General features: G+C 49.8%; 1 protein-coding gene across 1 annotated transcript in view; it reads left to right on the top strand.

Annotated features, from left to right (window-relative positions):
- Window positions 1-26,230, top strand: part of NFATC2 (nuclear factor of activated T cells 2) — a 145,440-nt gene that overhangs the window by 48,879 nt on the left and 70,331 nt on the right. Inside the window, 2 exon segments of the mRNA XM_071211790.1 lie at window positions 19,424-19,626; window positions 20,585-20,757. Of these exon segments, the coding sequence (XP_071067891.1) occupies window positions 19,424-19,626; window positions 20,585-20,757 (376 nt within the window).

Below are 26,230 nucleotides of genomic sequence, written 5' to 3'. Positions count from 1 at the left end.
GGTCACCCCATGCTCCTGGCAGACCCCAAGAAAAGGACAGGGACGATAGGGTTGCGGATGGATTAGAATTATTGAGCGCTTATTATGGGCTGGGCACTGTTCTTAGGGCCGCACATGTATTAACTCATTTAATCCTTCGAATGCCATGAAATAGGTGCTTGTTCTAGGCGGAATTGTTTCCCAAAAGCTGGAAGAGGGCAGGAAGGGTCCTCTCCTGGGGCCGGCTTGACACCTTGCTTTTGGACTTTTAGCATGAGTTTCTGCTGTTTTCAGCCACGCAGTTGGTGGTGGTGAGTGGCGGCAGCCCTAGGAAATGAACGCAGTGCTGTTTCCGTCCTGTACCCCGTGGACGCGCCTTCCCAGGGTCTCAGGGACTTGCCCGGGGTCGACAGCGTGCAGCCGAGCGGCTGGGATTTGAGCCTGGGCCTGCCGCGTCCTGCGGCCGAACCGCCTGGAACTCTCTTCTCATTTCCCGAGAGCAAAACCAGGCCCCGGGCGGTTTCGGCGACTTTGTGAGCGTCACGTGGCTGACCCGAGGCCACGCTGGGTGCAGGCCCCGGGGCAAGGCGCCGCCCCGCCGCGGGGCCGCCCCCAGCTGCAGACCCCACCGCGGGCGCCGCAGCCGGTGCCGGGGGCCGCGGCGATGACCCGGGGTGCGGAGCGACATGAAAGGAGCACGCGAGGCCGTGCCGGGGCCGGGCGGCGCGCTTGGAGGCGGTTGAAAGGAAAGCTGCCGATAAGGGGGCGCTTTATCACGCCTCCTGACAGCCGGCGCTTCCGCCCTTCTGCTGCGTGAGGCCCAGATCTCTTCCAAGTTGCCTGGCTGGAGCCTCGGCTCCCACCAGGGGCTCTGGGGGGGTGGGGGGCGTTAGCTGGTGGGAGAGGCCCTGGGGGGGGGGGCGGGGGCGGCCCTTTGAAAGGCTCCGGGGCCCCTCACAGCCCCTTATCTTGGCCCTTTGGAGTTGTCGGCAGGAAAAGGGAAGCTCCGAGAGGAAAAGCTTTCTCCTGTGGCTTTTGTGTTCGGTTCCCAGTAACTGAAGCCAGGCCGGGCTTTTGTTGCTTGTTTTCCCACTTTTCAGCGAGAGGATGATGGATGACTCTTGACGCGGCGGGCGCCGGGCTCCCGCTCGGGGGGTGGCACCCAGCAGGCCGCGCCCGCTCACGCACGCGCGCACGCGCCCCTGGACAGGCAGCGCGGCCCCCCCCCACCCCCGGCAGGCGGCCAGGCCCGGGCTGAGCTGCGCGGAGCTGGTCCCCGACCCCCGGCCTGCCCCGCGGCCCCGCCGGCGAGGGAGCCGATGGCCTGGGCCTGGCCAGGCGCGGAGGGCTGGGAATTCACTCACGCCGTGGCCCTGGCAGCCACCGGCCTCGTCTAGACAGGAAGATGTGTGTGATGGGATTTAAAGATGAGGCTCTAGCTCTTGCGCGGGTGGGAAGGGCTCCTCCTGCCAAGGGCTCCTCGGCCACGACGCTCAGGCCCCGCTGCTCGGCCTTGGCCCAGGGGCCCGGCCCGGCCCGGCGCTTGTGGGGGCAGGGGGAGCAGGAGGGACAAGTGTGGGCCCAGCGAGAGGGGACCAGACCTTGGTGAGAGCCTCGCACCCTTTCACGGGGGACCCGGGGGGCGGGGGGGCGCGGCGAAGCCATGGAGTGTTCCCAACAGGCGGTCGTGGAAACGGGGGAGAGAGAGATGGACAGATGGCCACACGGGTGGACATGCACATAAACAGAGGTGCACGAGGGCACCCTCAGCAGCGGGGCGCCGGCCCCCGGTGGATGGTTAGATGTGCAGGGTGCTTTGTTGACCCCTCCGTGTCCTGCGGTTCTTGGTGTCTGCTGCATCCCAATGGGGGGAGAGTGCACGAGTCGGTGCTCAGGGACCCCCCTGTGTAGCTTGAAATAGGCCCTCGGACCAGCGGTTCTTAGCAACCCCCAGCCCACCGCTCTGCAAGCCCGCAGGCCCAGCCTTGGAGCCAGGGGCACAGAGACGGAGCCAGGTGGCACTCTGAACAAATGCCACTTTTTGTTTTCTGAACGTTCCTCACATTTTTATACATTGCTTGACCTTCCTTTTCGGCTCCCTTCTTGACACCCCAGCAGGGCACTGGCCCTTTCCTCCTTGCAGTTAAGATTCTTTAGCAGACACCTTTAGCAGAGGTTTGCTGAGCACCTGCTGCACCTGGGCGCGGGATCAGGTAGCTCTCGGCACCAGGATTTGCTGGCTTGGGAAGCAGTGGCCTCGCAGCCCTGGGCTCCCCAGCCCTGGGTGGGCTCTTTCCTAGCCCCTCCCATGAGGCATCTTGTATGTCAGTCCAGGGTTCCGTGAGCTGTGGTCCCCTGGGGGGATGTAGACTGATTTTTGTAGTGCTTAATCAGCATTTTCAAATTTTTTTATAATTGTAGGCTTGAATGATACGTGTATTTCATTGTATGTTTATGTGCGCCTTTGATTTACGACCGTGGCCCTGGTGTCTTATTCATGGTAGTGACATACAGTCTCTTTTAACATAATTTTTTGTATGTAAAAATAGGAGTTGAATTTTAATGTGAAAGATTCAGGGACTAATAGTCCAGTAAAAAAAAATCAGGAATATGGCTGAAGAATGACCGAGGTTTGACTGTGGTGGCCCTTTGTGAGCGTGCTTTCTCCCCACTTCCGAGAGAGCAGGAATAGAATATCATAGAGTGGTCAAGAGCAAGGGCCCTGGAGTTAGACCACCTAGTTTGGAATCTTGGCCTCTTCCTTCCCGCTGTGTGACCTTGAGCACATCGCCTAATCTCTCTGTGCCTCAGTTGCCTCCTGTATAAGCTAATAGTGCCTACCTCATAGGGTGGCTCTGAGGACTGAGTGAGTTGCTGGGTCTCAGTACTTCAGAAAAATGCCCAGTATTAAACACTCAATATGGCATTAGCTGCTGCTATTGTCGCCATCGTTATTGTTATTGTTATTATTATACCGTTGCCTACTATATAAATTTTCCTGAGTGTGGCTTTTTTTTTTTTTAATGTGAAAATGTGGTGCTCAACAAATATTTGTTGACTTGAATTGAGTTTTAAATTTTCAGAAAGCTGCCAGGCCTGGCACCTTTCAACCAGGAAAAAGCAATTCGGAAACCAGACAGAAAGTAAGCAGCGATTTTATTTCTGGCGAGCGCCATCATCACTCCTGCATGTGTCAGACAGCCGTGGTTCCCCCGCTTCGCCTCCCCTCCTTGGAGGACCTTTCTAGACGCTCATTCAGACAGTCTGCGAGAAGGTGCAGGGCCGCGCCGGCTGACTGGGGTGCAGCTCGCGATACGCTGCTGAGCAGTGGGCTTGCTCGACGTTCGTCTCTGTGGCAGTTTCTTTCCAATTCATTTTCAGTCCTGGCTTTTCAGAGACTCACTTTGTTTCTTGACGAAGCCTCTTGTAAAGCAGAGACTTGGGTGCTGAGGTAGCTGCCGTTCGTCCCCTGGAGTGTGTTTTAGGTGGAGGCTCCCCTAAGCATGGTTGTCTTGCTCTTTAGTGAAATGCACTTGAGGGGAACACAGAGCCATGAGGAAAATAAGGTTGTGGGGGTGGGATGATGGGTCTTTCACTTAGGCTTGGGGTTAGCTGCAACTAATAGAAATTCCAAAGTAACAATTGTTTAAAGGGATTATTCTTTCATGTAGAAAGTCTAGAGATACTCAAAAGTATTACGAAGTTATCAGGAATCCAGACTCCTCTTTTCCTGTTCAGGGTTGCCTCATGGTCCAAAATGACTGCTGGAGCTACAGCCATCACATCCACATTCTAAACAAAGGAATTGTTTGGAAGGAGAAAGGGAGAAAGGGCAAAAAGAGCTCACTCCTCAGCTGAGTCCTCTTCCTTTCAGAAAGTTTTCTGCAAGTCCTCCACATACTTCTGCTTAACATCTCATTGACCAAAACCTAGTTATGTGGCCACATTCATTTGCAAAGGAGGCTGGAAAGAATTGGCTCGGGGAGCTAGGCTCACTGCCACCCCCAATAATCAGGATCCCAGTGGTCTCTGCTGTAACACAGGTGACCTTAACAAAACATAGAACCCTGTTTTTATAATGAAATTTTGAAAGTTTTGAGAGCTATGGTCCTTGGTTTATTATCTGAGTTTCCTTAGCCTACAGTCTAGAGGGTGAATCTTAACCTTGTCGACATGGCAGGGCTTTGGGAGAAGCCCAAGGAGGATGCCACCTAGACGGCAGGGCAGGAGAGCCCCCAGGAATGGAAGGTCTCAAGGGACCTCTGAACTTCTCTTTTGAGGGCCCGTACCCCGACGTCAGAAACCCCAGCCTTCCCCTCAGCCTGTCCTCTGTCTTTTCCAGTGCCCAGAAACTTGCTTGGCACAGTAGGTGCTTTATATTTATTCAAAGACTAAATGAGTCTGCACCGTTGTTTCCTTACCTGTAAAGTTCAAATACGCATCCTGGTCCTTCTGGCCCAAGCAGATGGTAGGGGCTGGCCCAGGGGCTCTAAAAAGCCAGTCCTCGAAGTGCTGGGCCAGGTGCACCTTCACTACTTTTGAATTAGTTTTTTTCCCTTATAATAAAGGTCATGGCTGGTCATTGAAGAATATTTAGGAAATATCATTTGCTTCCTCTTGCTCTATTTATTAAGCACCTACTATGCTCCAGGCTCTGAGTCTTAACTTAAAGAGATGGATACATTCTCTGCTCCCACTGAGTTTTCAATCCAGTGAGACGACAGGTGTTGAACAGGTTAAACCATAAATAGGGTAATTTCAGATTGTAATGAAGGTTTTGAAAGATTTTTCTTTTCAGAGGGTGATCTGAGAGGATGCCTGGGAAGGTGGTTTCTTTCCCGTTGGAGTAGTCAGGGGAGTCCTTCTAGGGAGGGGTCCACCGAAGTTGGTATTTGAATGATGATAAGGAACTGGGCAGGGGAGGACCAGGGAATGACAAGTGCAAAGGCCCTGAGGCAGGATGATCTTCAGTGGTTGAGGAGTACCAGGGAGGCCAGGGTGGCTGCCTACAGTGGACAAGGGAAAGGACAGAAGGGGATGAAGGGGTCAGATGGTGCAGGACTTGGCTGGGCATGGAATTTGAATTTAATTCTTTGTGCCTGAGAAAGTCTGCAGGCTGTAAGCAGGGGGAGTGATGTCATCAGCTTTGCTTTCAAAAGATCCCTCTGGCTGCTTGTAGAAAATCTATTTGGGAGAGGGGGCAAGAGAGGAAGCAGGGGCTTTTTTGAAGGGGTGGGTGTAGTCATCCAAGTAAGAGGTGGTAGTGATTGGGCCCTGGGGGAAGTGGAAGAGAAGGTGAGAAGTAGAAGGTTAAGTGTGAACTCTGAGGATGCCACCCACAGCCCTGTCTGGTGGATCAGATATGGTGGACAAGGGACAGGGGTTCCAATACAGATTTTCTACAGGGAAGTCATCTCCCTGCAAATGTAGCTTATGTGAACAGGGGGATAGTTGGCAATGTCTTGAGACATTTTGGTTGTCACAAATGGGGGTGGGGGTGCTACTGGCAACTAGTGGGTAGCGGCCAGGGCTGCAGTTAAATACCCTATGTCACGTAGGGCCGTGCCTGTGACAAAGAATTAGCCGGCCCGCAATATCCATACAGCTCAGGTCGAGGAACCCCGGTTTACCAGTTTCCCATTGCCGTGTCTTAAATTGTGTGCTAATGATAATCCCCAATGCCACCACCCCTCCAGAGAGGCACGTGACCCTTCACCAAAGTGACATGTCCTGATAATCCTGAAGAACAGCTTTGAGCTTAGCAGCCCTCCCCCCCAGCGGGACAAATGAATGAATGAATGAATGAAAGAGCGAATGAGTGAATGAACGAGGGGACTGCCCCCACAAAGAGTGAGTCAGCCTGGCTCGGCCCCCAGCTTCCATCGTGTTGGTGGCAGCCAGGCCCCGCCGCGGCTGTGCTCAAGAACGGCCTCCTTGTTTCTGAATGATGCGATGTGTTTACCTGCCAAGCGGGCCCTGCCTCTCCCAGGTCACCCACAGAGGCCCGTCTCAGAGCCGTCTCGCCGTGTGCAGAGTCGAAGAGTTATGCAGCGAGCCCTCCAAAACCCACCCTTTGAAACGAAAGAAACTGGATCTTAAAATCCCAAAATAGAGCACGGAAAGGTACACATCACGTCTGCCTTCTCTTCTTTTTTTTCCCCCTTGTGGCAAAAGTGACTCAGAATTCTTGGTCTCCATCCAGGGAGACCTGCGCAGGCTCTCGGGAGGGGGCCGGGGTGGGCTGGGGCTGGGAACGGCGGGCGGCGGAGCGCCCCGCGGGCTCGCCGGGCCCCTCGTCTCGGCTCCTTGTCTTCGGCTCTTGGCGGAGCGGAGAGGGGAGCGGAGAGGGGAGCGGCCGGGGCCGCGCGCCCACGCCCGACTCGGGTGCAACGTTCCGGGGAAGCGGCGCCGCCCTGTCCTCGGGATGCTTTATCAGCGTGCTCCGTGGGGGCCGGCGCTGCGGCCGGCAGCAGCGTCCTCGAGACTGCGGTGGCGTGGGGCTTCCGCTAGGCCCCCTCATTGCTCAGTTGACCCACGCCCCGGGATTCAGCCCGCGCCCCCTTCAGCGCTTCGCCTGGAGCCCAGGCCCCCGGGGACACTCGGGACCACTTTGCTCAATATCAGGCCAGCACCTCTGCACGAGAGCCTCTGGAGGACCTATGGAAGGCTGCTTTCCCGGGCCTACTTCCTGGGGCCACCCCACGCGTGGCAGGGCGGGGCGTGGTGGGCGTCGTCACGAGGCGGCTGTGCTCTCGACTCAGTGTCGCCCCACGTCAGTCCCTGAGATGCTGCTGGAGAAGAGAGGTCAAGTCCACGTTTCCAGCCCAAGCCGGTCTCCCCGGCTGACGGCCTTCGACCTCGGCCTTGGATACTCCGTCTCTTTGCTGGAGGCGTTCCTGCAGACTGGCTCAAATGGTAGCGAATTTAGGCAGACCCCAAACGTGGGGCTTCTCCTCCAGACGTGCATAAGCCTCTTCTCTCGGGGTCGCTGCAGGACCCTGAGAATGAGCCCGTTCATCCAGCCTATACGTATTTATCATGCCAAGTGATGAGCAAGCAGACAATAAGCGAAAGCCTAAGATAACGCTTATCACTCTCAGGAAGGAAGTGAACAGGACGACGTGATGGGGTGATAGCGGGGGGAGGCTCGGCGCCAGCCCGAGCAGCCTGCGTTTAGGCTGACGGAGCAGGAAGAGCCACTGAGTGAGGACAAGGGGGATGAGCATGCCCGGCTCGGGGGAACAGCACGTGCAAAGGCCCTGAGCAGGAGCACGCTTGGCCTGGTGGAGACGCCCCAAGGATACCATGTGGCTGAACCAGCGCACAGTGGGGCAGATGAGGTCGGGGATGGGAGCCAGGGCTGGCTCGTGCAGGGCTTTGTGGGTGGTGATGAGGAATGTGGATTTTATTCTAAATGTACCTACAGATCATTACATTTTGGAGCTGAAAGACAACCTTTGAGGTTATTTCTTTCAAGAATGGAGGAATTTTATTGCCCAACATCACTCAACCGTGGGTACAAGAATGCTAACAAAAGCGTACGCTTCTGGAAGGTCACTCACCCGGGCCTCCCAGCAGCCTGGCGGGGCGTGCACCGTCCCTGGTCTCATGTACAAATGAAGAAACTGAGGCTGGGAGAAATAAACGAGCTTGCCTCGCATGACACAAGCAAGTGGCGGTGCCAGGGTGTCAGCCCAGACAGTGACTCCGGAGCTCACACCCTTAGTCTCGGGGTGCGCCTGGCTTTGCACAAAGAGGCGTGAAGAAAGGAGTCATGAAGTGTTTTAAAGAAACGAGCAACAGCTGCATCCAAAGGTCGACTCGGAGAAGCCTCACATATTTGAATCCAGGACTTCCAGACTCATCTTCTACATGACTCAGTTACTCCTTGGCTCAGAGAGAGACTTGGTCAGAGTGGGAAGGCCGGTGGGGAGCCACGTCTGAGCTGACATTTCTGTCCAGGGGCCCCAAAGCTGGAGGTGGAGAGCAGGGAAGGGAAAGTTTCACATCTCTGGCCCCTGGGGAGGCAAAATCACCCAGTTTCTTTCTTTAAAGATCCCCTGGGGGGGCTGTGGGTGAGTGGGGGGGGATGGGGTGCAGCCTTTGGTCCTGAATCCCATTAGGCTCCTGTGCCTTCTCTGATCTTTCTATGGCTTCCTTGGGGTTTCAGATGTGGACATGGTAATTGGAAACAAATTTAGCATGTTTCAGGCCATCCAGTCTCCTTGAGTGAGCGTGCCTGCTGTGTGGTAGAGATGTCTGTTTTTAATTTCCAGTGATGTGAGAAATACAGAATGACTTGTTTCTTAATTTAGAATACCGAGAGAGACCGACTTGTTTTGTTTGCGAGCCTGCGCAAAATGTCTAATGCCCTTTCAATGCTTTGCTGTGGGATTTCAAAACGTGCCCCTCCCAGCGTGGCATCGGCCGGGGACTGGTCAGAGCCGTTTCCTGTGGCCTGAAGATGTACCTGGCCAGCGGGTGCCGCTTTGAGTTAGAGTGCAGACGTGGGGCTCCTTTGTTGTTGCAGCTGAGGTGCCACCCCCTCTGTTTGGAACAGGGCAGCCCAGGCACCCGTTGTCCACCCAGGGGAGCCCTGCCCATTCCGTGCAGGACCAAGGCGCAGTGACACAAGAGCCACCGCGGGCCAGGCAGAGGATTGCCCAACCCAGGGAGAAGCCAGCGTGGGCAGCACAACAGCTCTTTTGTCATGTAGAAGGGGTGGGTCTGGAGAAATTGTAGCTACTCCAAACCCTACCGTTTAGCTCCCTTCTGGGGTTGCTCACGGATGGAGCACAGCTCCAGCCCCCTTCCGGGCACTGGGGCTGCAGCAGGGGGCACGGCCACTGGCGCTCCGGGGCTCATGTTCTCATGCAGGAGGCAGGAAACAATCAAATAACCATATGATGCTGTGTCAGGTGGTGATAAACGGATGAGGCAACACAATGCAGGGTGTGCGACATACAGGGGGTGTGGGGTGCCGTCAGAGGAAGGGGTGGCCAGGGAAGGCCTCTCTGATAAGGCGAGCCACGTGGACGTGCAGTGTGAGCAGAGCAATCTGTGCTCAGACCCTGGGGCGGGTGCCTGGCACCTTGGAGGAACGAGGCCAGGGTGGCTACCGTGGAGGGAGGTGGGGGAGCAGGGACAGATCACATAGGATCCTCCGGGTCACGTTAAGGACCTTGGCTTTTTGCACTGCATGAGATTGGAAACGTTGAAGGGCTTCATACAGAAGAGTGACAAGCTCTGATTTAACATTTTTAAAGATCATTCTAGCTGCCAGGTGGAGAATTAGACTGTGTGCCTGGAGGAGGAGGGGCAGGCAAGGATGGATGCAAGGAGAGCTGTGAGGAGGCTACTGCAATGGTCCGGGCAGGAGAGGAGCTCCCCAAGCAATCTGCTGAAATAGATGACATGGTGGTGGCGAAGACCAGGGTGGTGCCAGTAGACCTGGTGAGGAGCTGTTGGGCTCTGGATGGATTTTGAAAGTCGAGCCAAAAGGACTTGCTACTCAGCTGGATGTGGTGTGTGGTTTGGTGTAGACTCTAAACTCTGAACTTGAAAGGAACCTGGTGGTGCCTCCTCCTGCCACTTCCTTTGCTGAAGGCCCCTGCCTTGGACTCTTGCTCTTGAGGTTTCAGTGGCTGGTGCCGGGTCTTCACTTTTCTTGTAGGATGGGACGGGATGGGATATTCATTGTACGTGCACCTGTACCTTCATCACTCTAATTTTTCTTTCTTCTGGCCTTTGAAAGAAATGTCAAGATTCACAAAAGAGAAGTAGGGAGGCAGCCTCTTTCTTTGGATGAATGTTTTGGCTTTGTAAGGTTACACATCAGAAAATAATCTTTGTGTTACATTGTAATCTAAATAGGAGGTGGAAGGGAGCTGCAGCCACTGGCTCCAGGAAGAACAGAACTTCTTTCTGGGGATGATCAAAGCCCCAAAGCACATTTTTAAATAGTAAACAAAAAAAAGTTAATTTTTAAAGTTTTGTGAGTTTTCTTTCTAATGCATGTGGTTCAAAATTTGAAAGGCACAAGAGGGTAGTAAGTGGAAAGGTCTCTCTCCCACCATTTGGGTCCCTCCTCCAGGGCAACCACCTTCACAATTTCTTGGATGTCTTTCCAGGCAGGCACACATACACGTACACGCACACACCCCTCCCTGCTTTGAGGCCACAAGTAGATATGTTTGTGCACACTGTTCTGGTACATTTGAAGATTTGTCCATGTCAGTCTATAAAAAGGTTCCTTAGAGCATCCCATATGGCTGCCCAGGCTGTGCACTGCACAATTCCAGGGAGGCGCCCCGCACGTTCTCTGGGATGCCGGTCCCGAGCAGTCTCACTTGTTAAATTGCAGAATTGTATTCCATCATGTGAATGTGCCATCACTGATTTAGCCAGTGCCCTTGTGCTAGGTATTTAGGTCATTTCCAGCTGATGACTATTTTAAAGAGTTCTTGTTCTTAGGTCTTTTTTGTGCATCTGCCAGGACATCTATAGGACAAACGATTCTCTAGCATTGGATGTGCTGCTCCAAAGGGATTTTACTTGGTAATTTTGTCCTTTAGGGACATGGGCTCATCCTGTTCTTGCAGCCTCTCCCCTAGGCTTGCGTGTTTGCCCCAGGTTGAGTTTTACCTGGCTGGGCACCTGAGTTCTATCTTTTGCATCAGTCCCACACAGAGCAGATGGAGGAAGCCTTCCTCCCAGGTTCTAAGCTCTGTTCTGCTGCTTGATTGTTGGCGGAGCCTCTGTTTCCCCTATGCTCTAGGTGGCAAGGAAGATCAGAGCGCAAACAGACGTGGCTCCTAGTCCCTGCCCTCGTGGAAGACACGTTCCATCTGGGGAGGCAGACAGGCAACAACTAATTATGCAACCAATTATAGCTTGCATTTATGATAAGTACAACTAAGAAGACTATTACTGGGCAGCCCCACCTTGTCTGGGAAGGCTTGGGAAATAATATTTAAGCCATGCTCTGAAGTATGACTAAAGGTGAAAGTGGGGTAGTGGGAGGGAGGGAGGGCAAATGTTCTGAATGACCAAAGACCAGACCTGGGAAGATGTAGTGGGTGAGGGGTGGGAGATGGGGGCAGGGGAGGGGTGGGCAGCTTATGCAGACACTGGGAGGTCTGGACCTTTATCCCAGGCACAGGGGGAAACCAACTAAGGGCTAGAAGCTGGGAGTGACTTATGGCAAGTTGAAGTTTTAGAAAGATCACTCTGCAGAGTGGAGCAGGTGAGTGAGGAGTATAGGGGATGCACGAAAATTCTTTTGGAGGTGCCTCTGGTGAGAAAAGTGGTAGTAACTTAGCTTGGGATGGAAATGAAGGAAGAGGAGAGAGTGGCAGAATTTAGGAAATAAAATTGACTGGACTTGGAGATGGATCCAATATGGGGGCGAGGCAGAGGGAGGTGTCAAGAATTAGGATTTTGGGAAGCGGACTTGGCCCAGTGGTTAGGGCGTCCGCCTACCACATGGGAGGTCCATGGTTCAAACCCGGGGCCTCCATGACCCGTGTGGAGCTGGCCCATGTGCAGTGCTGATGCGCGCAAGGAGTGCCGTGCCACGCAGGGGTGTCCCCCGCATAGGGGAGCCCCACATGCAAGGAGTGTGCCCCATTAAGGAGAGCCGCCCAGTGCAAAAGCAAGTGCAGCCTGCCCAGGAATGGTGCCACACACACGGAGAGCTGACACAACAAGATGACGCAACAGAAAGAAACACAGATTCCTGTGCCGCTGACAACAGAAGTGGACAAAGAAGACGACGCAGCAAATGGACACAGAGAACAGACAATGGGGGGTTTTGGGGGGATGGGGAGAGAAATAAAAAAATAAATCTTTAAAAAAAACGAATTAGGATTTTTACTCAAGTTTTTAATAGGTGATCTTTAGATGGCTATATAATGCTGTTGGGATGACGTGGTTTGAGTGTGGATGTGGGTTGTGAGGGGTGGGAGTGCGTGGTGGGCAGGTATGTTCTGCTAGTTTTGCACTTAAAAGTAAATGCAGGATTTGGGATCCCTGTGTGTTTGTAAAACTCTCCTCCCCACCTGCTAGGTGGCACCTGGGAAATGTGATAAACTATCCCTCGGGGCTTTTTGCTCCTTTCAGGGAGAACCCTTTAGGGAGGACAATTTCCTAATATTCCAAATTCAACAAAAATGCTACTTAACATTGTTAAAGTTTGATTTTAGTAAAATTCAAAACAGTCTCCTTGGCCAATTGCCATTTTGAAAATCAATCCCACATTTTGGATTTGGTGGCCGAGTCATCCATCTGAGAGTATTTAAAAGGATCTGAGCAGAGTTGATAGAAAAATTGTTTCCAAGGAAGTGTCATTTACAAGGGTTCTAGTTGCAGTCCTTCTAATTGGGGAGCGTTGGAAACAACCTACATGCCCAGCCATAGGGTGAGTGAAAACTGTGGGACCTGCATAGGATGGAAATGCCAGGCTGGGAGGTGAGGCGGCTTCCCCGGGGCAAAGCCTGAGGGGCTCCCTCTCGGGCGACCCCCTTGCAATTGTACGGCCTGGAGAGCCAGCGCCTGCTCCTATCGGGCCAGTCCCTGCCCTGGGAAATGCTATGCAATCATTGGAGACCTCTCATAGGAGAGGATTTAATTATAAGGGGAAATAGTCACAACATATTAAGTGGAAACCAATAGGTGGAACGGAATCCCAAATATGTTTATGTATGTGCCCAGAAAAAAAGGCTGGAAGGCTTTACACTCAAATGCTTACTTATTTTGAGGTGATATTTTCTTTATAATTTATATTTTTCTATAAAGTTTATTTTTTCTATACTGAACAAACCCTTATTACTTCCTTTCCTGAACCAAAGTAACAGATTAAGAAAATTTTTTCACTGTAGTAACAAATGTACAACTCAAAATTTCCTGTTTTAACCACATTCAAATATACGGTTCAGTGGTGTCAATTACATTATAATGTTGTGCTATTACCACCACTATCCATTCACCAAAACTTTTCCATCATCCCCGACACTCTGTACCAGTTAAGCATGAATTCCCCATTCCCTACCCCCACCCAGCCCTTGGGAACCTGTATTCTAATTTCTGATGGTGAATTTGCATATTCTAATTATTTCATGTAAACAAGATTATACAATATTTGCCTTTTTGTGTCTGGCTTATTTCATTCACCGTGATGTCTTCAGGGTTCACCCAGGTAGTAGCATGTATCAGAACTCCATGCCTCTTTACAGCTGAGTCATTTCCATTGTGTGTATACAGCACGTTTGTCTGTCCACTTGTCTGTCGAGGGATGCTTGGGTGGCCTCCACCTTTTGGCTGTTGTGAATAATGCTGCGATGAACATTGGTGTAGAACCCTGGCTGGTTTTATAACAAGAAAAAGCAAAAGCAAAAATCAACAAATACTCATGCCCTTTTTATGTTTCCACCAGGAAAGTTCAGTTGCTCTTATGGGTGGGTAGTGCTCGGCTCTCGGGTAGAGGTGAGTCTAATTAGCTTTCTTTATGAAACTGTAGGCCAGGCTCCAGGGGGATTTTGCCTTCTGGGTGGGGAGTCAGCTGTGATACAGAAGAAACAAATGTGGCCTGCTGGGACTGGCACACCACTTTTGTTTTTGTTTGTGATTGAGGTGAAATTCATGTAACATAAAAATTTTAAAGTTAACCATTACAATTCAGGGGCATTTACAATGCTATACAACCATCATGTCTAGTCTCCACACCTTTTCATTACCCCAGTATAAAAGCCTCTACCGATTAAGCAGCCGCTCCCCATTCCCTCCTGCCCCGAGCCCTGGCATCCTCCAGTGTACATTTTGTCTCGAAGGATTTGCCTCTTCCGGACATTTCCTATAAGTAGAATCACACCATATGTGGCCTTCGGTGCCTGGGTTTTTCTACTTAGCAGAATGTTTTTGAGGTTCATCTATATTGTAGCAAGTATTGGTACTTCATTCCTTTTTATGGCTGAGTAATATTCCATCAAATAGATGTTGCCACTTTTTCCTGTTGTGACTAATGTGGCACCCGATTGCTTTTGAGCTGTGCAGTCTCGAACAAGTCACTTCACCTCTCTGGGCCTCAGTTTTCTCATTTGAAGAGGAGGAAAACCATGCTTTCCTCTGAGAATTAAATTAGCTCTATGTGTAAGCATCAGAAACTAGAGTTTGCAAGTATTCTCTGTGCCGAGGTTGGACAGAATCATTTATGTAACTAGCTTTGGGGAAGGGGCAGGAGATGTTTAAACCACAGATGAACTCAAATGCTTCCACCTTCGGTTCTATTTTCAAGTAGCTGAGCTGGCAAGGGGAGGGTGCAGGTTATTAGCCAGCCCAGGCCCGGAGCCTGCAGCTTGCTCACTGGGTTCCCTTTCCTGGCAGCCTGCAGCCTGGGCCCCCACCCCTGTCACGCCCCTCAGCCCCTTGCCATGTGCATTGGAAACAACCCCCTTCCTGGAACCTTTTGACTAGCTGGGAAATTGAAAGAAGCAGGAAACGGTCGCCTCACCCCGGCTGCAGGAAGCAGTGCTTCCTCTGCTTGGGAGCCTGCGGCCCCGCGCCCCCTGCGTCGCTGCAGGTGCCTGTCATGCTGGAAGGAGGTCCTGCTTGCCCTTCCCCTTGACGGGGCCCGGAGAGACCTCACCAGAGCTTCCTGGCCAAGGTCTCCCTGCCATGCCAGGTTCCTCTTGCAAGTCCCGAATTACTCAGTTTTCAGAGAAGCAAGTAAACGGCTATGCGCTTTTCTTCTCCAGCCTCCAAGACGCCTTTAGAACGAGCGCAAAACCGAGCACCTAGGGCTCCAGGCAAGTTCCCCCTTCGCTTTCTTTTCACGCAAGACGGCGAGGTTTCTTCATCTGGCCCCTCCTCCCGGGGTGCCCCGTCCCTGACCGTGGAGTCCATGGAGAGGGCTGGAATTAGGTTTTTACCACACGCAAGGATGCTTCGTGGTTGTTTTCCCTTTGCTGGCCTTTCACAGGCATCCTCCGCCTTTTCATTCATTTCTGAAATCTCACCTCCGTTTTTGATTTGCGTCATCCTCTGAGGGCAGGGAAAATCCTGGCTGATGGGTGCCTGCTGTGTGGTGTGCGGTGTTGGGTGCCTTGCAAGGCTTGTCTTATTTAGCCTGCAAAAGAACCCCGAGGAGTGGGAGGCATGTCCCTCTTTTATAATGAGAAAATGGAAACTCAGAGAGGTGGAGAAACTTCCCCAAGGTCACACAGCTATGAAGAAGCAGAGGGGGTTGAAACTCAGGTGGGTCTGACCCAAGGTGAAATACTTTGTTCTGTCTACTATACTGTACCCCCTTTGGGGTTACTAGGGAGGGGGATGGAGGAGGAAGGGGTCCTTACCAAGGTGAACTGAGTTCCATTAGCTCCTCTATCAGCTAGTCCAGCTCAGCCTAGAACTCAGAGTTTAGAGAAGTCATTTTTGAGCCTTTTTTTTTTAAGAGTGGGGGATTTCTCTCTCAAGGGACATACTTTCTAACCTGTTGTCACTGATCAGAGAGCAGAAACAATTCCAAGGGGATTATGATGGTTGGGGAGGCAGACTTGAGCCTGATCAGCCAAATTCACATCCCGCTCTGCCCTATACTAATGGTGTTACCTAGAGCAAGTTGCCCAGCCTTTGCAAGCCTCAGTTTCCTCGTCTGTAAAGTGGGGAAAATAAGAGGCCCATCCTACATAGCGCTGTTGTGATATGTGTTAATCATGGCACACCTCGCTGGGCGCGAAGGAAGCACGCACGGTTAGCTCTGCTTGCCGGTGATGGTGACGATTCATTCATTCCCCATGTTGGTCGAATATACTGAGCAAAGTAAACACGGCTCCTGCTGCCGTGGATCTCACGGTCAGGTTGGAAGGAATGGTACTAAGCAAACAAACGACTAAGTAAATAAGAAAATAGCAGATAGTAACGAAGAAGCTATTCCAGTGGTGCGCTAGTAAATGTGTAACAACCAGCTCTGGGGGAGAACATCCTTGGGTTTGCTGATCTCTGTGCTGTAAATACTTCAAGCCGCCAAAGCCCAAACGACCAACATGATGTCACCTGGCTCTTAAAATCCCCCCAAATTCAACAATTGGCTTTCACAAGGCCGTAAGAGCTGGCTTTGACCCGCCACTGGATGTGTATAGATAGTGTGGTTAGAGAAAGAGCTGAGACTTAAATGCAAGGTATTCCCGGCAGAGAAAGTGACTGTGCAAAGGCCCTGAGGCTGGGCTTGGAGCGTTCGAGGGCCAGAAGGAAGGCGGGTGTTGGCAGGAGCCTAAAGAGGTGAAGGGGGCAGAGCTTGCATGAGGCCTCAAAGCCCATGACACGGAACTTCATTCCAGGCCACAGGAAGTCACCTGAGGGCTTGAAGGGAGCCGTGTCCAGATCTGATTTGCATTTCAAAAAAGATCATTGGACTGCTCCAGTGAAGACCAGGAAGAGGTCAGCTAGGGGCAGTAGTTGGTCACCTCAGGGCGAGGTGATGGAAAGAGGTTTGGATTCAGGGAGAGCTGTCGGGATGTGACAAAGAAGATGCTTGTCTCCAGGTGCTCCCCCAGAGTGTCCTTGGCTTGCCTCTCCCCCTCGGTAGCCTCCCTCTCTTCGTCTTGAGGTTGAGTTGACTACTCCTGATAAATCTAGGAGAGGTGATGAGGAAATATATTTATCTTGGCAATGAGGAAATATATTTATCTTGGGTCCCAATGCAAAGTCAAAACAAGAACAAAATCTCTTCTCAATACTGCTGTTCTTCCTTATGACTTCTCTTACCGAGAATAGTGCCTGTTTTTCAATTTGCATGGAGTAAAAAGATAAGAGGCGGCTGACTTGCATTTCCATCCCTACCCTAGATCTCTTGGGTGTTTATCAGGCACTTATGTAAATGTCGATGGGTATGCTTTGCCGACTATGAAAAAGGTTGTCAAATGGCTCTGCCCCACTCCCAGCCTCCCTCCTTGTATAGTTTTTAGAAGGTGACTCAAGAACTTCCCCATCCTTCTAGGCTGGTGTTGTGCAATAGAATTCTCTGTACTGATAGAAATGTTCTCTACCTGTACTGCCCCTTATAGTCTCCACTATCCACATGTGGCCCTTGAGCAGTTAAAATGTGGCAATGTAACCAAGAGACTGAATTTTATATTTTATTTCATTTTAATTAATTTAAATGGAAATAATCATGTGTGGCTACCATATTGCATAGCCCAGGTCTAGACTGTGTCTAAATCCTGTCACCTGGAGTCTTTCTCTGCTCTTTCAGCAGTCGACTGTAGAGACTACTGAAGTTTTCTAGAACTTTGGTGAAGGGTGGGGAACTTAGCTACTGATCACTCGTCATAGCCCCCTCAATTTGCAAAGGACAGAGGCACAGATGGGTTAAACAACTTGCCTAGCATTTCTCAGTCGGGGAATGAAAAGACCAGAGACCCACCTCCAAGCTCTCAGTGTACTTTTTACTTTTGTTATTATTTTTTAAACCAGTGGTACATTTCATGTTATCCAGAAACTCATTCTTCCTGCAAAATACTATAATACTGTGATAAAGTAAAAGTCCCCTTTGATTCCGTGCCCCATCTTGATCTCTTCCTCTACCCCCAGAGCTGATCATGGTGCGGTCAGTTTGGCAAGGGTCCTTCCACACCTTATCCCATTGCACTTACATATGTATAAATGGGTGGATAGAAAATATTCAGTATTTTAATAAGTTGTATCATGCTGTATGCAGTTTTCTACAAATTGATTTTCTCTTTCAAAGTGTCCTAGATATTTCTAGATCAATTCATAGACTTCTTTTTAACTGCTTTTTACTTACATACTTCTTTACTTCTTTCTAACTGCTGCCTAGCCTGGACATGTCCTATTAGCCACGACCTTATTGGTGTAATTAATTGCTCATTATTACATGTGTTTCAGTAAATATTTTTGTACATGCCTTCTACGTGCACAGTATTTCTCTAGAATACATACTAAGAAGTGGAATTACTGAGTTATGAAGGATATACATCTTTAAATTTAATATCTTTTCCTTCACTCTTTCAGTTATTATACCAGTTTATATTCCCATCAGCTATATAACAGTGACTCTTACCCCACAGCCTCCACAATACTTGCTGTTATGTACCAACCTAATGGGTGTAAATTGTATCTTATGGTTGCTTAATTTGCATTTTCCTGATTACAAGTCATATTGAATATCTTTTCTATGCTAATGGCCATTATTCCCCCTGCGAATTGCCTGTTCAATCTCTTACTCATTTTTTCTGTTGTACAGTTTCATTAATTCATTCAACAGATATGTAGTAGAGTACCTCCTATGTGCCAAACACTGTTCCAGGTGCTGGGAATTTTGTGGCAATAAATAGACAAACGTTCTGCACTCAAAGGGGATGACATGCTAGTTGTAGGACAAAGTCCTAGACAAAAGATATCAAGAATATGTGTAGCATGTTAAGTGGTGATAAAAAAGAAGGAAAAGGGCATAAGGAGGGAAACGGACTTGGCCCAGTGGTTAGGGCGTCCGTCTACCACATGGGAGGTCCGCGGTTCAAACCCCAGGCCTCCTTGACCCGTGTGGAGCTGGCCCAGGCGCAGCGCTGACGCGCGCAAGGAGTGCCCTGCCACGCAGGGGTGTCCCCGCGTAGGGGAGCCCCACGCGCAAGGAGTGCGCCCCGTAAGGAGAGCCGCCCAGCACGAAAGAAAGTGCAGCCTGCCCAGGAATGGCGCCGCCCACACTTCCCATGCCGCTGACGACAACAGAAGCGGACAAAGAAACAAGATGCAGCAAATAGACACAGAGTACAGACAACCGGGGGAGGGGGGGAATTAAATTTAAAATAAATAAATAAATAAATTTAAAAAAATTCTTTAAAAAAAAAAGGGGGATAAGGAATGCCATTAGGCTAGGAACTCAATTTTAAGTAAGATGGAGAGGGAATCTTGTCTTTTCCTACTTCATTTATAGACATCGTTTCTGTGTACTAACCCTTTGTCTGTTATATGTTGCACATATTTTCTTCCAGTCTTTAATTTTCTTTTGACTTAGATTATGGTGCTTTGGGCATACTCTTTCTTTTTTAAAATTAAAAAAAATTCTAAACTTGTTCATTGGAATCTAGTTATGTAAAAAGTGGAAGTTCTTTCCTCTGATCTTCCCTGACAACTATTGTCAAGAGCTTGGTGTTGGTCTCTTCAGATTTTTGTCCATCATTACCACTATGCAAAACCCTTCCCACCTCCTACCTCTCATAGATACTAGTATTCCATTTTAGAAGGGATCCCTGTGATTCATCCAAGCGGTCCCCTTTGGATGGACATCAAGGTTGCTTCTAGTTCTCAACTCTTCCAGATGATGCAGAAGTCTAGGCTCTTTCTGCTGCCTCTGAGCTTCTCCTAGCTGTTTGCTTTGTTGGCCCCTGCGTGGTAGGTGCTGTAATAGTGTGTGTGTGTTCTCTCCCCCCAGCTCCATGGCTATATGGAAAACAAGCCTCTGGGACTTCAGATCTTCATTGGGACGGCCGACGAGCGGATCCTGAAGCCCCACGCCTTCTACCAGGTTCACCGGATCACTGGGAAAACTGTCACCACCACCAGCTACGAGAAGATTGTGGGCAACACCAAAGTCCTGGAGATTCCTTTGGAGCCAAAAAACAACATGAGAGCAACGTAAGGGTTGGGGGTGGGGGGTCTTTATGGGGATAGGAGCAAGGGCCACGTCGGAGGGATTTGGGGGAGGGGATCCACGAAGTTGAGGGGAGCAGCCATAGATGGTGGTTTCGAACCTGAGGCTCACAGTGGTTTCAATTTCACAAGTGCTATGTATAGTATTTCTTCATGTGTATTGGGAGGGTGAATACTCATGCTTCTTTGGGTGATATTGCTTGGGATGAGCTACATTCATTTAAAATTTCAAAACTTGACTTTACTTAAACTATTAAATATTTTAAGTGAAGACCTTCAAAGTTAATATGCATGTGGCTAAAATTTGGGAATCATTGCACAAATGTATTGGGGTTTAAACACTTTTTGTTAGAAAATAACTTCACACTTGTAGAAAAGAATCATAGAGAGAACTCCTACTTATTGTTCACTCAGATTTTCCAATTGCTAATGTTTTCATAGTTGCTTTATCACTTGTTTTCTCACTTTGCATTTTTTCCCTGAACATTTGAGAGTTAGTTGCACACAGCATGCCTTTCTGCTTTTAAATACTTCAGTATGCATTTCCAAAGAACAAGGATATTCTTACATGACCACAATATAGTGATTGAATTCAAGGTATTTAATGTCAATACATGTCTCTCATCTCTTATATAGTCCATCTTTAATTTTTGTTAGTTACATATTTGACTTTTTCAGATACTTCGGAGGGTAGGAAGGATGGCGTGAAAAATCTTCCTAGAGAAATAATTTCCTCTGGGGAATTTCTCCAACGACCTAGACATTTTTTAGTCCTCAATTTTGGTCAGCTTTCTGGGCTGAAAAGCTCATCAGTATCTGCCAATGCCCCCCTGTCGCTGGCAGGAGAATTATTTTGGCTAAAGGATGACGGCGGCTGGGTGGGGTGATGTTGCTGCCCGTTGAGATGGGCAGCACTTGTAAGTGAGTTCTCCACCTCTGGCAGCATCGACTGCGCGGGGATCCTGAAGCTCCGGAACGCTGACATCGAGCTGCGGAAAGGCGAGACGGACATCGGCAGAAAGAACACGCGGGTGCGCCTGGTTTTCCGGGTGCACATTCCCGAGTCCAGCGGAAGGATCGTCTCCTTGCAAACCGCATCCAACCCCATCGAGTGCTGTAAGTTGGGCTCCGGGGGGCCTTTCTCTGGAAAGGGTGTTGGACGTGACCTTCTGTCCTGGGCAGTGTGCCCAGGTAGCCACCAAGAATGCGAAGGACCCGCGGGATGAAGAGTTGGTCCAAGAAGGCGACAGAGACAGCGCATTAGAGGGCCCTCTCTCTGCTTCTGCTTACTTCTGGAGGGTTTGTGGCCTCCAAGGAAGCTGAAAAGTAATTCAGTTAATGAGCAGGCTAAGGCTTTGTTTATAAGATTTGAAATGTATAGTTGTTGTTTGGGTCTTCAAAAGGGTAGGTGCAGGTGGAGTGGGCTCATTGCACATGGTCTCCATTTTCTTTTCCTGCTCTTTCCTTTCAATAATAATAACAATAAGACCGTGGCTGTCCTCTTTTATTGAGTTTTGACTCTGCCCTTTGGGGTGTTAAGCACTCAGCGTGCCATCTCTCTGAATCCTCACAGCAGTCGTTGGCAGTAGCTGGTGTCGTCATCCCTATTTTATGCAAGGGGAGGCAGACCTGGGAAGGGTTAACCTGTTCACACAACCAAAAAGTGACCCGGCTGGGATTTAAACCTGAGCTTTTGTACCTGGGAGACTTGCTCCACTGCCACCCTCCGCCGATCCCGCGTGCTTCCTGGGAGTCTCCGTGGCCTGTGGCATTGTGCAGATGTTGAGATCTGCGGACAAGCAAGGCATTTTCTCGGTTTGCAAGGAACCTGCAGTCTGGTGGGGATAAAGGCACCCAAACGAATGGTTGTAAATGTGCAGAAGTTTGTCAGAATCCAGTATGAAGCGGCTGAGCTTTGCCACTGGCCTGCCATTTGGAAGGGCACTGAGCAGAAATCTGGCTCAATTCTTCCAGGTTTCAAAAGAAGTAGTAGCTTTGAGCTCAGTCTTAGGTACTTTTCAGAACAGTTTTGTTTTTGGTTTTTGCAATTATATGCAAAAACTTATCTGCTCAGTTTTTTTAACGTTTAGAAATTATTAAAAAGAGAAAAGGCATAAAGGAGAAAAAAGTAAACATTGTTCCAGAAACAAAACCAGTTTATATAATTAAAACTTGTTCCCTTAAGGATGTTTTATGTTGTTGCAGTCATGTTCCGTGTTAAATTATCTTTCAGGATTTTTTTCCCTCTTAATGAAAGTTTGCCATAACTAGGGGTCACAAACTCAGTTGCCTACAGAGGCCAGACCAGTCATGGAAATAAGTAAAGTGGGTTGGGTGGCAGACAATAGGGAGTGGTGGAGACTAGGGATCAGGAAGGCACATTCCCCATCTAAAAGGGGTTGCCATTACTCAGTTCTGGCCCATATTTCCCTGTGGGAATGTAGGCACAGTGTGGTCCTATCTCCTGATTTTTAAAGATATGTTTTAAAAAAAGACTCCTGCTTCTAAAAAGTGGCAACAAATTTTTAGGATTTGAAAGTACCCTGTGGATCTGACAAAATCTGCCCATGGCTTCGATTAATCAGCTGTAGTCTTAATCAGACACTGAAGCAAGAGGGAAGGCATGGATATTTTATACAGGAAGACTTGAGGAAGACTGGCCCTCTGGATTAGTAGCCAGCAAGGAGAAAGGGTGGATGCTCCTCTGGGGGCGTTCCCAGAACCTGGCCTTGGTTGGTCTTTGGAAAATGGGGTGAGGAGCATGCTGATTTCTTGCAAGTCAGGATGCCGACAAGGCTGAGTCTGATGGCCAAGTCGTATGCTCTGATGTTAGGAGAGAGACTCAACAGCAGAACAAGGTAACACAAGTGTGAAAAACACATCATTGTAGAAATATTAGAATTCCCCTGTTCTCTCTTCCTGGCAAACCCCACCCCTGTCCCCCCCAGTGCTGGTCAGAGTGGCTGCCCCACCCCTGTCTTGGTTTGAACATCTCAAGGTGTTTTTGGAGGGAAACTGGAGCTCTTCCTCAGTGCTCTGAGATTTTGAGCAGATTAGGTCTCCTCTTCCTGGCAAATGACTCACTCTCCAGGACGGGGCTGTGGTTGCAGCAGGCTGAGGAGCACGAGGCTGGAGGAGGGGCCAGGCGCAGCAGCCTGTTCCTCTCCTTTGGGTTCCTCGCGTCACCTTCTCTTCCCTCAGTAACCTGGAGCTTGGAGGGTGATCATCGAGCCACGTGTACCTCCAGCAAGATCTTCAGGGCATTTTAGATTTGTTTAAAACTTACAAATAGATCTTTTCTTTTCTTTTCTGAAAACATTTGACTGATTCATCTACGTTGTTTGACAGATAAGAAAACCGAGACTTTATGATTCATGCGTTTTCACTCATTAGGCAGCAGAACCAGAGCCTCCAGCTTTCTAGTTCTGTGAAATAACTTTTTCTCTGCCTTTTTCTTTTTTGCAATACCCTGAGGGGTTATGAGTTGGCCACTGTCCCTCTCATCCAGAATCTTCCATCCTTTTTATTTCCTTCTTTGTTCTATTTTCCTAGATCAATGCCCGGTAGTTCAATAAATATTTACTGACTACACATTTATTGACTGTGTGCACGTAGTGTATGTACAGTAAATATTTATTGACTCAATGACTTACTGGATACTCTTTGGGGAGAGTGAGTTAGTAAGAAAACCACTTGGGGGTCTGGTACGTATTTGCAAGGCTAACTTACTTACTTTGGAGGAGCCTTTTAAGTACTGTCTTAGGGGTCAATTCTCAGATTCTAATAGAAAAAGCGAGAACAAACTTGGAGGCCGCCCTTTGGAAAGTGGGCTAATTTGATAGAAGTGCCGCTTCCTCATACGCTGTCTGTTCTGTGCCAGCTTGCCAGAGGTTCAGACTCAGCTTTGCCCAGCCGGGTACCCCACACGTTCCCAGCCTTCTGTTTCCACTAGGTCTTCAGTGCTGCCAAGGAGATACTTTGATGTTTCCTCCAACGCCCCTTCCTTTCTCATCAGTGAGTATTCTGAGCCTTCTCCAATCTTCCATCCTCTAAACACTGCCCCCGACACCCCCCACTCCAGGCAGATAACCGCACCTCCCACTTCCCTGAGAACAAGGAGGAGGTCAGAGGAGAGCACTGCCGTCCTTGGCAGCAGGAAGCCTACAAACCATCACAGCCGCCTGCGGCCCTCCCTCATCCAGTCCCACTGAGAAGGGGCAGTTCTCTCAGCCTTCAGGCAGGCTTGCATTGCCGATGAGCCCGCTGACTTCTTCAGCCGTGTTTCTTGTTTTCCCCCTTGCTTCCCCTTGCCCCGGTGCCCTGGGCTCTTCCTCTGACTTCCAGGCCGTGGCCCACCTTGTCACCACCACCCAGAGCCGGGGGCACAATGGAATCACCTGGGGAGTTAGAAAAAAACCCCGAGGCCCAGGTCCCGCCTCCAGATTTGGTTGGACTGGGGTACAGCCTGGGCGTGGAGACTCTCCAGGGGCCCCCCAGTGACTCTGAAATGCAGCTGAGTTTGAGACCCGCCTTCCTGGCACCCTCCCCAGCCCCATCCTTCTCCACGTGGCCAACTCCTCCTTACCCAAGGCCTTGCTTCGATGGCCCCTCCCCGAGGAAGCTTTCCCAGGCCCCTCCCTTGTGCTCTGACACCTCAGTTTACTTGTTAGTCTCCCTGTGAGGGCAGAGCCCCAGGGCCTGGCAGGTGGCAAAAGTCTCCAGACTGTTTGTCGAAACAAAGGAAAGGGTAAAAGCCAACGCGCCCAGCCCGTCCAGCCGGGAGACTGGCAGCGGGGAGTCGGACCGGACATGTCCTCAGGGAGAGGAGCCTTGTCCAGCGCGGACCCTCCTGAGCCACTGGCCCCTGATTGCCGCAGCCCTTCCGACAGCCCGCGGGCTCCCGCCCCGCACGGGGCCTCTCTGTGCAGCCCATTTCAGAAAACACCTCAAGTAATTTTATACCACGCCCTGCCCACTCAGAGGACAGAATGTAAATCCACTCTGCGCATTTTGCTGGGGTGGAAAGGGCTAGAAATAAATGTTCTCACATGCTCTTTCTCTCTGTGACTTATATGTATCTGTGTATTTTTTTTTTTTACTGAGGTTGACTTGAGATCAAATAAATTGCACAGATTATAAGGGTGCAGCCCAAGGATTTCTGACAATTATACGTACTCTTGGAGCCACCACTCGAGCCAGCCTAAATGCATCTCCTTCTTCTTGGAAGGTCCTTTGTGCCCACTCCAATCAATGCCCCCTCTCCAACTCATACGCAGACTTGACTCTGTTCTGATTTCTGTCACCATGGAGTTTTCCCTGTTCTGGAACCTCACATAATGAATCATACAGTATACACCTTTTGTGTCTGGCTGCTGTTGCTCAGCTAATGTTTTGCGCTCCATACCCATGGCCGTGCAGTTTCGTAGTTCATCCTTTTTTTTTTTTAAAGATTTATTTATTTATTTATTTAATTTCCCCCCCTCCCCTGGTTGTCTGTTCTTGGTGTCTATTTGTTGCGTCTTGTTTCTTTGTCTGCTTTTGTTTCTTTGTCCGCTTCTGTTGTCGTCAGCGGCACAGGAAGTGTGGGCGGCGCCATTCCTGGGCAGGCTGCACTTTCTTTTCACGCTGGGCGGCTTTCCTCACGGTGCACTCCTTGCGCGTGGGGCTCCCCTACGCGGGGGACACCCTTGCGTGGCACGGCACTCCTTGCGCGCATCAGCACTGCGCATGGCCAGCTCCACACGGGTCGAGGAGGCCCGGGGTTTGAACCGCGGACCTCCCATATGGTAGACGGACGCCCTAACCACTGGGCCAAAGTCCGTTTCCCTCATCCTTTTTTTACTGCTGACCAGTATTAAATGGTGTGAGTTTACCACCATTTGTTTATTTACCATTTGTAGACACATTGGGTTGTGTCCAGTGTTGGGATGTAATGGATAAGGCTGCTATGCTAGGAACATTTTTTTTTTTTTTTGGTGGACAAATCTTTTCCTTTTTCTTCGACAAATACCTAGGAGTAGAATTGCCAGGTCATAGGGTAAGTGCCTTTTCCATTTATAGGAAACTTCCAGACATTTCTCCACAGTGGCTGTATCGTTTTACACTCCCTTCATGATCATATGAGAGTTCCAGTTGCTCCAAATCAGCACCAGTATTTGGTGTTGCCCATCTTTTAAACTTTAGCCATTCTAGTAGGGTAGATGGTAGCTCACTGGGGCCTTAATTTGCATTTCCCTAATGATGCGCTCCTCCTCATACACTGGCTCTCTCTAGGTCTTCTTTTGTAAGGCATCTGTTCAAATCTTTTGCCTACTTTTTATTGGGTCATTAATATTTTTATTGTTGATATGCAGTAGTTCTTTAGTCTGGATATGAGTCCTTTGTCAGATAGACATACTGTGAATATTTTTTCTGTCTGTGGCTTGCCTATTTTCTCAATAATGTCTCTGTAGGAATATCAATTTCTTATTTTGATGAAGTCTAATTTATATATTTTTTTCTCTTGGAATCAGTGCTCTCTGTGTTCACCCCAGAACATTTGGCCTTCCCAAGGCAGCAACGAGGTTCTCCTGTGTTTTCTTGTGGAAGG

The sequence above is a fragment of the Dasypus novemcinctus genome, chromosome 24, assembly GCF_030445035.2.
Source record: "Dasypus novemcinctus isolate mDasNov1 chromosome 24, mDasNov1.1.hap2, whole genome shotgun sequence".
NCBI classification, from domain to species: Eukaryota; Metazoa; Chordata; class Mammalia; order Cingulata; family Dasypodidae; genus Dasypus; species Dasypus novemcinctus.
This window is presented reverse-complemented; position numbering and strand designations above follow the sequence as displayed.